Raw genomic sequence first — 15,047 nt, 5'->3', positions numbered from 1 at the left:
AGTAACGAAAAACACTCAATAAAACGTTTCATGGGTTTATGTTGGATGAACAAAATTAATGTTCACAAAAAAAAAAAAAAAAAAGAAAGTCCTTAGCCTGTGTTCAGGTTTTATTCACTCCCTTCTCCATCCTCTGAGTCTTCATCGGTTTCCTCTTTCTTGGTCTCATCGCTGTCACCGTCCGTCAGCTTTTCAAAGTCCCCAGATTCAGAATTCCACATGCACTTGACTGATATTTTGAATTCCGCCATTTCGATTGCAAAGAGTTTCTGAATTGAAAGGCCAGAACTTCGTCATTTTAGAATAATGCAAGACTGAATGAATCCCTTAAAATCAAAACTAGTTCAATGATCTGAAAGGATTTTTTAAATGCATTTAATCCAAATTAACACGTGTTGTCTGCTAATGCACTGTTTTAGAGGTAATACACTTAAAAATGAGTTCTTACATTTTTTTGTCTATTTTTTTAAAGAAGCAATACTGCTTAAGTTATTACGACTCATTAAGAAAATAATTTTTTGCAGTGTATTAATGGCACACACTCACCAGAATTCGAGCATGTTCAGGTGTGAGTGTGTCTCCCTCTTTACACACTTCAAAATCTTTTATCAATGTCACCACACCTGCAGATGAATTGATAATAGGTTAGTTAGTGCAAAATACTTTCTGTCCAATACATTTAACAGTACACTTATTTTCTTTTGAAAATATAATTTCAGATGCAGCTATGGTTATATTAAAGGAATATTTTAGCCAGTAAATTGTATTTAGTTAAAAATGTACTTCTTTACTCGTTTAGAGAGATGTAGCATTACTGAAGTGAATGGGTGCTGTCAGAATAAGAGTCCAACCAGCTGATAAAAAGATCACAATAATCCACATCACTCCAGTCCATCAGTTAATGAGTCAGTTTTTTACTTCAAACACTCTCTTCTAGATAAAATGCAAAACCATAAACCATAATAACGGTTCCTCCAGAGAAAAAAAAGAGTTTAGAGCTGTTCTGGACTGTGTAAACTGTACAGACTTCTCTCCTGATTCAGATGAGACCACTTTTTCAACGGAGAATGCAATATTATGAATTGAGAACTCATAATTTAGCAGGAAGCAACAGTTTGAAGTTAAAAACATCTTGATGATGGATTTGTTTCTCACAAACACGCAGTTTTTCATTTCACAAGACATTAAATGAGGGACTGGATTAATTGTGGATTATTGTGATGTTTTCATCAGCTGTTTGGACTCATTCTTACGGCACCCATTCACTGCAGAGCATCCACTGCTGAGCAAGTGATGCAATGCTCTCATTTTGCCGGCACCCATTCACTGCAGAGCATCCATTGCTGAGCAAGTGATGCAATGCTCTCACTCAGCCGGCACCCATTCACTGCAGAGCATCCATTGCTGAGCAAGTGATGCAATGCTCTCACTCAGCCGGCACCCATTCACTGCAGAGCATCCATTGCTGAGCAAGTGATGCAATGCTCTCATTCTGCCGGCACCCATTCACTGCAGAGCATCCATTGCTGACCAAGTGATGCAATGCTCTCATTCCGCCGGCACCCATTCACTGCAGAGCATCCATTGCTGACCAAGTGATACAATGCTCTCATTCTGACGGCACCCATTCACTGCAGAGCATCCATTGCTGAGCAAGTGATGCAATGCTCTCATTCCGCCGGCACCCATTCACTGCAGAGCATCCATTGCTGAGCAAGTGATACAATGCTCTCATTCCGCCGGCACCCATTCACTGCAGAGCATCCATTGCTGAGCAAGTGATGCAATGCTCTCACTCTAACGGCACCCATTCACTACAGAGCATCCATTGCTGACCAAGTGATACAATGCTCTCATTCTGACGGCACCCATTCACTGCAGAGCATCCTTTGCTGAGCAAGTGATGCAATGCTACATTTCTCCAAATCTGATGAAGACGCAAACTCATCTACATCTTGGATGGCCTGAGGGGGAGTACGTTTTCAGCAATTTTTCATAGTTGTGTGCACAGGTTTGTGTAACAGTCTTTATGTTGACTAATGCTTTACCTTTCTTGAGCGCTGTAGGGAGGCCCAGCTGTCTGAGCTGAGGCTCCATCGAGTGTGGAAACTGCTCCAGCGGACCTTCATCCAGCGTCACAGACATAGTTGCTACGCTTCCCGCTCGAGCGTAATCCACCTCTTTAAAGTTACTGAAATATCTGTGGAAATAACCAATATGTTAGGAAAAAATTATTAATTAGGTTTAATTAGAATTAAAGGATTAAGGATGAACTTATGTTACTCAATCAAGCGTACAGAGTCATGAAATGAATCGCGAATAGGTTTGAGATCATTACAGCATATGAGTTGGTCTGAATGTTGTTGAAACCAACTTACTCTTGAACCTCATCTTTTGTTTTGTTTGTGAACAAAACACCAACTTCGCCTCTGAGAAATTTGCTCACCTGCAAAACACACCAGTGTAAGTCAGAGAGGTTGATAAAATTAGCAATTTTAAAAATGTATGGCTTTCGCTTACATACTTTATGCAGATTATCTTTGTACTCGTCTGTTGGTCCTTTTCCTAGTGCGATCATCATGACTTTGTTCTTACCGAAAAAGAACCTGAAACACAAAACCCAAATACAACCTTAATCTCTTAGAAATCCTAGAAATAACGCATAAAAACAGTAAATCAGAAGCATTATCGAGTGTGTGTGTACCGGCTGTGTTTCCAGGCCATCCTGATGTCTTTTAGTTTGTTGTTTCTCATGTTTTCTACTGAGAACACAAACACATATCTGTAGATGTCCGCGCATTTCCGCAGCTGAGAGGAGAGGAATGGAAAGAGATATTTTAATTGATCATAAAACTAATGTTGATAGTATTGCATATCTAATTTAGGTCTGGAAATAAGCAACCGATTAGGATGATAAAGTGAAAAATACAAAACAAATATATCCTATCAAGAGGGAATACAGTATATCACTATGTCACAAAATAAAAAAATGAATACAAAACAGATTTGCTGATTTTCTTGTTTCATAGAATACCTTGTTATTTCAAGAATACCATGTTATTACCATGGTATATGCTTTTAGTGTCACCCAAAATAGCAATTAAAAGTCATTCTAACCTCTTCAATCAGGTTTTGCTTGGCTTCCAACCCCTTCTTGGTTGTTTTGGTTAAAGAAACTGTAAAAAGTATTATTAATGATAGCACAAAAAACACACACACACCAAATTCTAACACACAAAGCTGCTTCAATGACATTAATAAATGGGACTAAGATTAATTACAGCTTAACCACATACACTAAAGTCTCAGCAACAAGTAACAAACATGATTTTATTTCAGTACTGAAGTGTAAACACGTTTAAAAAAATCCGACAGGTTCGTCTTTTTAACTAAACCAAGCAACACGAACTAATCTTGAGACATTTCAATGCACGTCGTCTAAAAATGAGTAATAATTAGTGCTAAAAACAAATGTAAACATTAAATGAAGACCTTTCTTGTCCCTCTTGGATTTCGGCATGGCTCTCACGTGTGGGCTCTGTGTTTTCTTCTTCGTCTGATGATAAAGTGCTTCACAAACTGTGAGGAAGCACACCGCCGCCTAGCGGTGCTCGCTGGTGCTCATGAATATTAATTAGATCACAGACCGAGCTCAGTGCGTCATTCTCTGAAGACCACGCCCACTTATGCGGGAGGAAGGGGATCCAACGCTATCCATTGACAGTTACTAACATTTCTCAAAATTTCTTCTTTTGTGTTCAACAGTTTAATTGTTTTTACAGCATACAAAGTGAAAAAAAACACCTTATTTTACCACATTTTGACATTAAACACCTTTTTGAACTGAAGATAAAAGTAAAATAAAAAGTACTAACATATCTACAAATCCTTAACAAATTAAACAAACAGTCAAGAACTTGATTAATTGCACTTAATTATTCTTAACTATTATATTTTCCACTCAAGTGGATCATTTTATAGGGAAAGTGAATTAAATGAATTCTAAACTCTTTTGTTTCACTAAAATATGACTTTTTGACTGTACTATATTATTTATTTGTAATTTTCACATCACTCACTAGTCACAACGCAAAAAAAAAAAACAAACACGTGCAGTAAATGACCAGGACTGATCAATTCAGCACATAATTTCTCCTTAAAGAGACCTCTTGCTCTTTTCCCAGACAGTTTAAACTCATTAGAGGAACTGCCTTTTTGTTATAGATTTGTACGAGAACAGATTGATTCACATGGGCACTTAAAATTTGAATTAAAGGATTTGTATGCACTCCCCAAAACTTTGATTTTGCATACTTGGACTGTCTGTTCAAAATCATTGCAAAAAATTGCACATAATCCTCAGAAATCCTTGGGTGTGATTTGTGCATCTGTGCAGAGCACTTAAGCAGACTTCAAGCCAGGGCAGGTTTGAGGTGTAAATGCTTGTGTAATGTCTGACTCTGTTCATCAGTCATTTGGATGTAAAATGCAAACACTCGTGCTCTGTGTTGCTGCAACATGTAAAAGTGGAAATAATCACCTCAACGCCTTCCTTAATTTACCTCAACTTTCTGCTAACCATTTTAATTTATGAATTTGCTAATGAGCTTACTCTCACTTTCACATTTAATGCCCATCATTAATATTTACTGAGGTTTGACCCTTTCAACTCTGACCAATGAGTCTGAATTAATCATGATTTGTGTTCAGTGGGCTGGTTATATTTTTGCAATGACCAAAACATGAAAATGGTAATTAAACGTCTGCTAAATAAATAAATAAAAATTATTAATAGACAGACAGACAGACAGACAGACATATAGATAGATAGATAGATAGATAGATAGATAGATAGATAGATCTTAAATCAAAATGTTATACTTCAAAATGTTAATAATAAATAATATTAACAAATCTATTTATAGATAAGTATATACATTTATTTATCAATATTAATAGAATTCCCAATTTCAACGATTAATTATTAAACATTTAAAAATATCCATTTTATATATTCAGTTAAACAAAAAAAGATATGTAAAATATTTGTCAATATTAAAATGATTAATAGTTATTTATCAAACATTCATAAAGTCCAAATTCTATATATTTAGAGAAAAAAAATAAGAAATATATTTTAGCAATACATAAAAAGGCTTTTGTTCATATTTTATATAATGAATTATCAAACATTGATAAAATATAAATGGTATATTTAGATAAAATATTTTTTTTAAATTATCAGTAGGCTGTTAATAGTTAAATACTTAATTATTAAATGTCCATATATATAAATTGTACATATTTAGATTAAAAATAATTTATAATTAGCTACTTAGTTAACATTTAACAAATATAAGTTGCATTTATTTAGATAAAATATGAAATTATTTATTTGATCAACCTTTAATAGATAGATAGATAGATAGATAGATAGATAGATAGATAGATCTTAAATCAAAATGTAATACAACAAAACATCAAAATGATAATAATAAATAATAATAACAAATCTATTTAAAGATAAATATATTCATTTATTTATCAATATTAATATAATTGACAATTCAGCGATGAATGATTAAACATTGATAAATATCCATTTTATATATTCAGATAAACAAAATATAATATGTAAAATATTTGTCAATATTAATATTATCAATAGCTATTTATCAAACATTGATAAAGTCCAAATTGTATATATTTAGATAAAATATTAAGTAATATATTTTAGCAATATTAAAAGGCTATTATTAATGTTTAAATAATGATTTATTAAACATTGATAAAACATAAATGGTATATTTAGATTAGATTATTAGTAGGCTGTTAATAGTTAAATACTTAATTATTAAACATTAATAAGATAGATTAAAAAGAAGTTAGCAACTTAGTTAACATTTAACAAATGTAAGTTGCATTTATTTAGATAAAATATTAAATAATTTATTTGATCAACCTTTAATAGGTAGGTCCATTATTAAACATTGACCAAATATCCTAAAAAGAAATAAAACGTGCTGGAGTTTGTTTGAGGGGGGCGATGTTGCCAGATTCCTGCACTCCGTCCCGTGTGCGCGAATGCGCGTCTCCGCGTCCCGGGGCGGCGCGTCGGGGCGGAGAGTTTGCTACGGATCTCCCTCTTTTAGGAGTATGAAACTCGATCCCGTCGTGCCGGTAGCGTCCGGTATATAACGGTAGCCAGCGGAAGAGGCTGTGAGACTAATATCAGTCTGATCGAAGAGATGAGTCGCAGTTCTCCAGATGTCCCGCACTTTCAGAAATAAGCTGACGAACAGACCGCGCGCTCCGTTATTCCTGCTCGTTTCCAAGGAGAACATGATGCGTCCTGGAAGGATAGACAGATAATGACTGCATTGCTTGCTTCCAGTCAATCGATGATACTTAGGGGGGGCTTTTTACGCATGAGAAGAAGATTGCATGGACACACCAGCTTTGAATTAAACTCACCGATATCTATTTTTGTATGAAACCATGAGCTCGCTGTTGTTTGGAGAGGGTTTTTTGGGCGGAGTGGTGAGCGGCGCGCCGTCGGAAGCGGTTCCCAGAGCTCTGCGCAACGACCTGGGATCCAACATCCATGCCCTCAAGAGCCTCAATCTGAGGTTCCGCTGCTTCCTCGCCAAAGTCCATGAGCTGGAGAGAAGGAACAAACTTCTGGAGAACCAGCTGAAGCAAGCCTCCAGTCAGCCGAGGCATCCGGGCTTCACCTTCACGCGCGAAGTCGCAGTCCAGACGGACTCTCTGGAGTCCAGGCTTCCGGGCAACATCTGGAGTTTTACGCATATTTTGAGACACGGAGAGCGCGTGAAGACTGTGCAGGGACCCGGGGTCACCTGGACCCATCCGGACGGGGTTGGGGTTCAGATCGACACCATCACCCCAGAACTGAGAGCCTTGTATAACGTCCTGGCCAAAGTCAAACGGGAGCGGGATGAGTACAAGAGAAGGTGAGTACTGTTTCATCAAGCCTTCATTTGTTCAGTAGGCCTGAAAATCATTTCTGTGCTGGACTGATTCACTGCAGCAGAACACCTTGGCAAGCGAACAGCAAATATCCAAGGGCCCAGTTTTTCATGCAGGACAGCTGGAGACCGTCTATATAGGCTAAATGAATATTTGAGCTTCTGTGTGCTTCTTGTTGGTGTGTTTGCATTGGAGATGCTTCTTTGCTTTCACGAAATGCAGGGAAGCAGTGGTCAGTGTTATAGTCACCTCTAAATATACCAGTACCAATTTTTTCTTGCATTTCTCAGCAGCTGAAGTCCTCCAGCAAATCTGCAGCTGTCTTCAGAAATATGATACGAGAAGCTTTTTATCACAGTTGGCAGATGATTAAGTTATTTGTTGCATTCATTCTTTTACTTGATGCAGAAATTCAGAAACTTAATGGATGGTCAAGATGATGTCCAACTGTCAAAATTAACAGAACAATTATATTGCATAAACAAAATGGTCTATTGTAGGACTGTTATGATATATATATATATATATATATATATATATATATATATATATATATATATATATATATATATATATATATATATATATATATATATATCGTTGCAACATGATTTTCATGACAATATTGCATATTATACCCCCAAATCTCATCGCTGTTTAAAAAAAAACAACAAAAAAAAGATTTTTGATTAAACATTTATACATCATGCAATTATGTGTGGCACTTCTTTTAATTCATGCTGATTTAAATTACATATTTTATGCTGATTTAAATAAAAGCGTGTTTGTGCAACAGTATAATTTAAGAAAATAGTGCAGTAAAAATTACTGTATTACAGTAATGAAAATCATAATTGAAATGGGATTGAAAAATTTATAGTTTTGAAAATTTGAGGGTAAAATGTGCTTAATTGTCCTGAAAACAGTGCTTCGTTTATTTTATTTTATTTTATTGTATTTCTTCCTTTGCAAAATATAATTTTAAGGATTTTGGACTAGAATGTGACACAGACATGACGTCTGATTTCCATCCTCATGGATCAGTCTTTGTGAATGAGATTTCTGATGGGTGCTGAATGGGTTTTATTAATGCATGATTTCTGAATGACTTCAAACACTGAGGCATAAGAGGAGTGTGTGTGTGTGTGTGTGTGTGTGTGATCCAGCTACCCTTTTGCCCAGACATGTGCTGACCTGCTAGTAAATACTGCTTCCTTACCCTTCAGAAAAGCCACAACAATGAGCACAAAATGAAGGCAAGGAAAGAGGAAGCGCGTGTGTGTGTGTGTGTATCACCTCCTGGTCATCCTGTGATGATTCAGAAGCTCATTTGAACACTGTGGGCTTGTCTTTGTCTGAGATCGCCTCAGTTATGACATCATGAGGAACTTCGAATGAGTCTCGGACAAGTCCAGATATGAAATAGGCCAATATCTTTGTTTTCTTTGTTAGAAGTTCTTTTGTATGGTCTACAGGGAGTTTGCCAATCATGAACAAAGTTACCAAGTCAAACTTAAGAGTCTATATGTTTGATTTAGTTTATTATATTATATTATAGGCTATAGTGGATACTATGGAAGACTGTTTCTTCCACAGGAGAAAATATTTTTTTCTTGTGGTTCATCTCAGTTTACATCTCACAATCATGCACTGATGTCGCCCAATTACTTTTCTCACAATTTTCTCACAATTCTGATTTTACATCTACACTTCTGTCTCAAGTTTATGATTCACAGTTCTTTTTTTTATTGTTTTTGCTACAGAATAAAAAAAAAAGTAAAAGGTAATTGGAACCTTTTTCTCACAATTTTAAAATCGAAATTCAGATTTCTCTTCTAAGATTTGTGAGCTAACCTTGCAATTCAGATTTTTCAGATCTGAGTTTTTATCTCATAACTCTATTTAGCAATTCTCAGTTTTTTCCTCAGAATAAATTAGAATTGTGGGGGGGGGGTGATTTGTGAGAGAAAATGAGTAAAAAATATATATAAAAAAGTATAAAATCCTGTATATTTTGTTTATAAATTATGAAAATGTGCAATTATGTTTCTAAGCAATTGCAATCGGCAGACATTAAAAATGACATTAAAATGGGCTAAAAAGCCCATAAATAGTTGTTTACATCCTAAATTCATACTGAAATGTATCCCGATACTCATGTGAACAGTCAAATAATGGAAATAAACTCAAAACATAACTGTAATTGTAAATGCTGTCTGATTGCATGTCCATTATAGCTCTATGACACCCAGAGGAATGTTAGTTAATGACCCTCAGATTCATTAGTTGATCACTTCATTACATGTTAATTAGTATTGCATCTAAATAATTGTTCCTTCTAAGTGCAAAATTAGGATGCATAATAGCTAACAAGTAGAAAATGATTTTTAGCACATTAATCGATAACTGTGAATGATGATGCATGATGACAGATAACGAAGCATGTGTGTTATTTGACATATAAGCAGTGTGTGTTGGTTTCACCGCCCAATGTTCACAGGTTGCAGCATTCACATTGTGCATGTAAGCTTTTCTTCCTGCTGGAGAAATCTGACCCTACACGCTGGTCTTTAGTGCTGACTACAGTTTTTATTGCATGTGAATCACTGGTGTGCATTACATCACACATATATCATTCGCTCATGCATTTGGAAAGTGCAGTGCCTACATGTCTGTTCGCATCTATTGGCCCCAACAAATTCTTCACGTTGAAGGCTTAACAAATAATTAATCAGCTAATAAATAAAAAGCTATAATGCTCAAACATGTACAAACCAGCTCCCAAGATATTCAAAGTTTGGGATCTTTACTCTAAATGAGTATTTCTTTATATCTAAATGACATTTTCTCTCAGATGATATTGATAGATGCTGTTTTAAATCTTTAGATCTGTTTTAAGTTTCTAGATCAAAAATTTATGTTTAATACTGAGTTTTTGTGTTACATCGTTTTAACCTAAATCAATTCATTCATTCATTTTTATAATTTTGAAGGTAAAGTTGAGATTTGTTCATTAAATAAAATAAGATCCAGGAAGTTAAAATGTTTTGTTTTGTTTTGATTTTTTTTTGTAATTTATTAGTTAGTAATTATTTGTGAAACTTGCAATTTCTGAGTGAAAAATGTTTTAGAGTATTTTTTTGTGTGTACTTTGATTAATTAAAGGCATATTATGTAGTTCAATTTGATAACTGAAAAAATTATAATAATTTTAATAATTTGAAAATTCCAGAGCATCATGTTTGAACACATTGTGGAATTAGTTTCTTTTTAATTATTACTTTAAATAATGATTTTCTTTTTTTTCAGTGATTAAATGGTTTTATTTTTAGTTGACTATAATAAACCCACTAGGTTGAATACATAGTGTTTGTGGTATGTTCAAATCTATCTCTAAGTATGAGCAATACTAGTGCTTATATTTATACTTGTCTGCAAGCAATGTTTATTTTTGTTGAAACAAGTGAAAAGCATAAAAAGACATTTCATGTGCTTGCTGGATGAAATGGTCACAGTCTTGCACCATTAAGAACAATAAGATGTTCGTGTCTTTGCGATGACAGAGCGGTGCATGAAAATCCATATGCAATGATTGGTCAAAGCTGCTGAGTTTGTGAAGATTATTGATTTCCTAAACACTTAAAATATTGCTGTTCCACTGCTCCAACACTAAAACACATTCTTTATCATCAGTGCTGCAGTGAAGAAATCTTTGGGCCTGTTAGAAAGTGGACTGACTCTATTACTGCTGTGGTGTTTGTGGCTTTAACTACTGTATCTACAGCTGCCTCGCTTCTGTCTGAGCGGCCAACAGCCTGCTGGAGCGGGAGCACAGAGCGATGGGTTGTGTGTGTGTGTGTGTGTGTGTGTGTGTGATAAACTGCAGTCAGGACACTGGTGCGTGTGTATGTGCTGATTTATTGCAGTCTGGTGCAACGTTCTGTCACAACTTCTTTAGGAAAGCATTCATTAACCTCTTAAGAGAGATATAAAGTATGCTGACATGTTGCTCTTACTGTCTCTGCAGTATACAGTATGTACAGTTTTAAGCGTGAAATCCCTGATGACCTAATGCATTGCTGAAATGTGCAGTATAGAGCCACGACCTGACATACTGTATCCCACAATGCAGTGTGTTCAACTTGACTTTCTATTTCCAGTGTGTGAATGAATGGGAAGTGATTGCATTTTTAACTCCCTCAATTTTTTTACTGTTTTTTATTTATTTTACTTGAACTGCCATTTTTAATGTAAAAATGCTGTAAAATCATGTTGTTGTTGTTGTTTTATGTGATAACTGGTTATATGCACTACCATTCAATTTTGTTTTTGTTTTTAAAGATATTAATACTTTAAATGCACGCTTCCTAATTCTTCCAGGTTCGGAGTATGGAGCGTGAATCATTTGAACCAGTTTGGGAGTTCGAAGCGGGTTCGCGAATCATTTGAGTCAGTTCGGGAGTTCGTAGTGGGTTCACGAATCATTTGAATCAGTTCGAGGAATCGGAGCGGGTTCGCGAAAATCATTTGAGTCAGGTCGGCAGTTCGTAGCGGGTTCGCGAATCATTTAAGTCAATTTGGGGATCGCGAATCATTTGAGTCAGTTTGGGAGTTCGGAGCGGGATCGCGAATCATTTGAGTCAGTTTGGGGATCGCAAATCATTTGAATCAGTTCAGGAGTTCGGAGCGGCTTCGCGGATCAATTGAATCAATTCGAGGAATCGTAGCGGGTTCGCGAATCATTTGAGTCAGTTCGGGAGTTTGTAGCGAGTTCGCGAATCATTTGAATCAATTCGAGAGTTCGGAGCGGGTTCGCGAATCATTTGAGTCATTTTGGGAGTTCGGAGCGGGATCGCGAATCATTTGAGTCGATTTGGGGATCGCAAATCATTTGAGTCAGTTCGGAAGTTCGGAGCGGGTTCGCGAATCATTTGAGTCATTTTGGGAGTTCGGAACGGGATCGCAAATCATTTTTTTGCACATTTTATTCATGTTCAGGCACGTTCAGCTCAAGCAAATCCACTAACTAATAACAGGATTTATTATTAAGGGCGCGCTGTTGACTGCTGTATATAAAACCCCTTCAATATAGTTGTTGTTACCTCAGGAGATGAGGAGAGTCATCAAAAACAAAAACAAACAAACAAAAAAAACAGAATTTTTTTTTTTTTTGTGGCTATAATAGAGTGAAAAGTCAGCTTTGATCACAGAAATAAATTACATTTTAATATATAATGTAACAGAAAACAGCTATTTTAAATAGTAATGCAGTAATGAATAAGTGTTTCATAGTGGTACCCAGTGATGCTGTGACCAGCTTCCAAGATCACAAACCACACCCCAATCACCTAAAAAAAAGAGACCATCATCTCAGAGAGGCAACCTCTATCAAACCCAGACCTCCAGAAATCTTTCTCCTGCATGAATAATTGAATGGAGGCTGAATTTAGCTTCAGTGCTGCGGATCGATGCTGGAGCCCTGAGGCTGAGTTTTTGGAGACTTTGCTTCCTCCTCTGGTGTTTGAAAAATTGAAGCTGTCATCAGCAGAAAGCAGCGTGCAGCTCCTCCTGACTGAAAACCTCTACACAATACTTGTTGAGAGTATCTTTGGCAGAATGAGATGTAGTCATGTTTCAGGGATGGTTGGGCAGATTAAAAGAGCATTAATGTTTGACAGACGGCTGCATCAGATATCTAGATGTGTGTGTCCTTCTCATGCTGCTGGAATGGGGGTGTGGATGACCTGTAGGGTGGGCCGCGCTCTGATTCACACTCACTGATCTCTGCCAGGCTCACCCACATCCATGTCTCACCCGTGACGTGTTGTTTCCTGAGATTTATGGGAAGCCAGTGGATTCTCTGTCTGTGTGGACTAGGGATGGGCTTTTCAAGTAAATTAGTGAATCTGATCCCATGAATAATTTTGTTTTAGTACTTTTTGGATGCATAATTGTAAGGTACTACACAATGACTTTTAGAGAATTAAATCAAGTGTGCATATTCATGCAATGGCTTTGAAAGGGTGGTACCTTGCTGTGTAAAGAGAGATTTGAAATTAACACTTTCACTCACCAGTCAGTTTGGCTACTAAAAGTTACCGGCCAATTCACAACTTACAGTAGCATGCAGCATGCATATACTATATATATATATATAACCTTATTTTATATATAAAACTATATTTTATGTACATTACCTACATTATTAATCAAACATTTGAGTATCAACATCAGTATGATTTCAAGATTTTTACAAATATTTTCCAATGTCTTTTCACCAAAGCTGCATTTATTTAATTAAAAACTACAGTAATATTGTGAAATATTATTACAATTTAAAATAGCTGTTTTCTATGTCCGTATATTTTAAACTGTAATTTATTCCTGTGATTAAAGCTGTATTTTCAGCATCATAACTCCAGTCTTCAGTGTCACATGGTCCTTCAGAAGTCGTTCTGATATAGCTACTGATTTGATGCTCAAGAAACATTTATTATGATTATCAAAGTTGAAAACAGTTGTGCTACTTCATATTCGTATCTTCATGTGACTGTCCATTTTATTACTACTTGCGAACCTTATTTATAATTCTATAATTTATATAGTAGATATATTAATATGCATGAGCTGTAACCATATATACAATGTATCATGGTCTTCATTGCTTTTTGCTAAAATGAATCGCTGCTGTTCAAACATTATCTGCATTAGTCGAACCGGGCTTTCCTGACCCTAAAGTCCAGCATCCTGGCACTTCAGTTCTGGGTGAATTCTGGGTGATTTAAAGATCTATTTGTGAGCTTTAATGCATTATCGATCTTTTACAGCTCCACTTCTATAAAGAGAATTCATTATTAGCCCTGTTACTCATGCATTGATGACCATATTTTGCACAATTGAGAAACTGTGGGTCAACTAAAGGATAACGTCGCCTTGTATTTTGGGTGTTGCTACAGCTAACAAAACAAACCCTTTACATCTATGTTATATCACAATGAGTCCTAACATGCCTTGTAACTTTTGGAACAAAACCCTTTAAATGTTTTCCAGTCAATAATGAGGAGTGGTTTTGCAATGAATAATAGCGCCCCGAGCACTGGCAATGCAAGTTATCACACAGGAGTGACTTGTATATAACTGTTCTTGGCTACACTAACAATCTATTAACTCAATTAAGTGTTCTTTCTAGAGAAAGTTTGATGGGACTTAACATGCAAAGTATTTTGTGGCCACACCTTGCTTATGTTGAAGCCGTTGAGGTGTATTATGGATGGGAAACGTGACACAGAGGGAGTTGCTGGTCAGGCAGCCGTATGAGATAATGGGTTTGTTTAGCAGGAGATCCCGGCACATTCCTGAACACGCTGGGTGTGGTGAGGCCCCCAGGGGCCCGACGGGAGTTTGGATTAGTCGTGACAGCCTGTCATCCAGCTCGAGCTGCAGACTGTCACCTTCTGAACATCTGGAAGCTAATCGGTGGTTCTCAAACAGTTGTATGTTACAGATTTGACCAAATAATCCTTAAAATAAAAAATAAAGAATTATATATATATATGAGCGAATGATATATATAAACATGTAAGTTCAATAATGTGCACATCACTTTGAAAATAAATAAATAAATAAATAAATAGGTAGCAAAAATAAGTGCATTTTTATATAAACATCTATCTATGAAATATATTATATATTACAATACGCGGGCCAAACAAATATGCAAAATTGTTTACTTTGTAACATATGAATTTGTGAAAACATAGAGTAACATTTGCATTTTTTTTTCAAAGGTTGACATTTATTTATATTTATCTACATAAATATTAATATCCTAACAATGCATGATTATTTTGTTAGTTGCATGAAGCATTGTTTTCACTGTTAACAGAACAAACCTGTGAGCCATTGTGACTGTAAAAAAGAAAATTAAATTTTTTGTATAATAATAATAATAATAATGAATATTAAAATATATTAATATTTTTGTATAATAATAATGAATATTAAAATATATTAATATTACAATATATTGAAAATAATAAAATATATATTAATATTAA

At 35.5% G+C, this 15,047-nt stretch overlaps 2 protein-coding genes across 3 annotated transcripts in view; one reads left to right on the top strand and one right to left on the bottom strand.

Moving 5' to 3' along the window:
* Window positions 1-22: 22 nt before the first annotated feature.
* Window positions 23-3,590, bottom strand: LOC128022041 (mRNA turnover protein 4 homolog). Its single transcript, XM_052609246.1, has 8 exons — window positions 3,493-3,590; window positions 3,118-3,176; window positions 2,705-2,808; window positions 2,525-2,606; window positions 2,379-2,446; window positions 2,049-2,200; window positions 547-623; window positions 23-269 (listed from the first exon to the last, which is right to left on the bottom strand). Exons 1-8 carry the CDS (start codon window positions 3,518-3,520, stop codon window positions 111-113), a joined length of 729 nt encoding a protein of 242 aa, XP_052465206.1. The 5' UTR covers window positions 3,521-3,590; the 3' UTR covers window positions 23-110.
* Window positions 3,591-6,073: 2,483 nt separating this feature from the next.
* LOC128022039 (intermediate filament family orphan 2) overlaps window positions 6,074-15,047 on the top strand; it is a 29,498-nt gene continuing 20,524 nt past the window's right edge. Inside the window, exon 1 of one of the 2 annotated variants that reach the window (XM_052609241.1) lies at window positions 6,074-6,974. In XM_052609241.1, the coding sequence (XP_052465201.1) occupies window positions 6,499-6,974 (476 nt within the window). In that variant the 5' untranslated portion in view covers window positions 6,074-6,498. The remainder of the gene's footprint in view (window positions 6,975-15,047) is intronic. The other variant, XM_052609242.1, reaches the window with a different exon arrangement.

Source organism: Carassius gibelio, chromosome A11 (assembly GCF_023724105.1).
Source record: "Carassius gibelio isolate Cgi1373 ecotype wild population from Czech Republic chromosome A11, carGib1.2-hapl.c, whole genome shotgun sequence".
In the NCBI taxonomy this organism is placed as follows: Eukaryota; Metazoa; Chordata; class Actinopteri; order Cypriniformes; family Cyprinidae; genus Carassius; species Carassius gibelio.
This window is presented reverse-complemented; position numbering and strand designations above follow the sequence as displayed.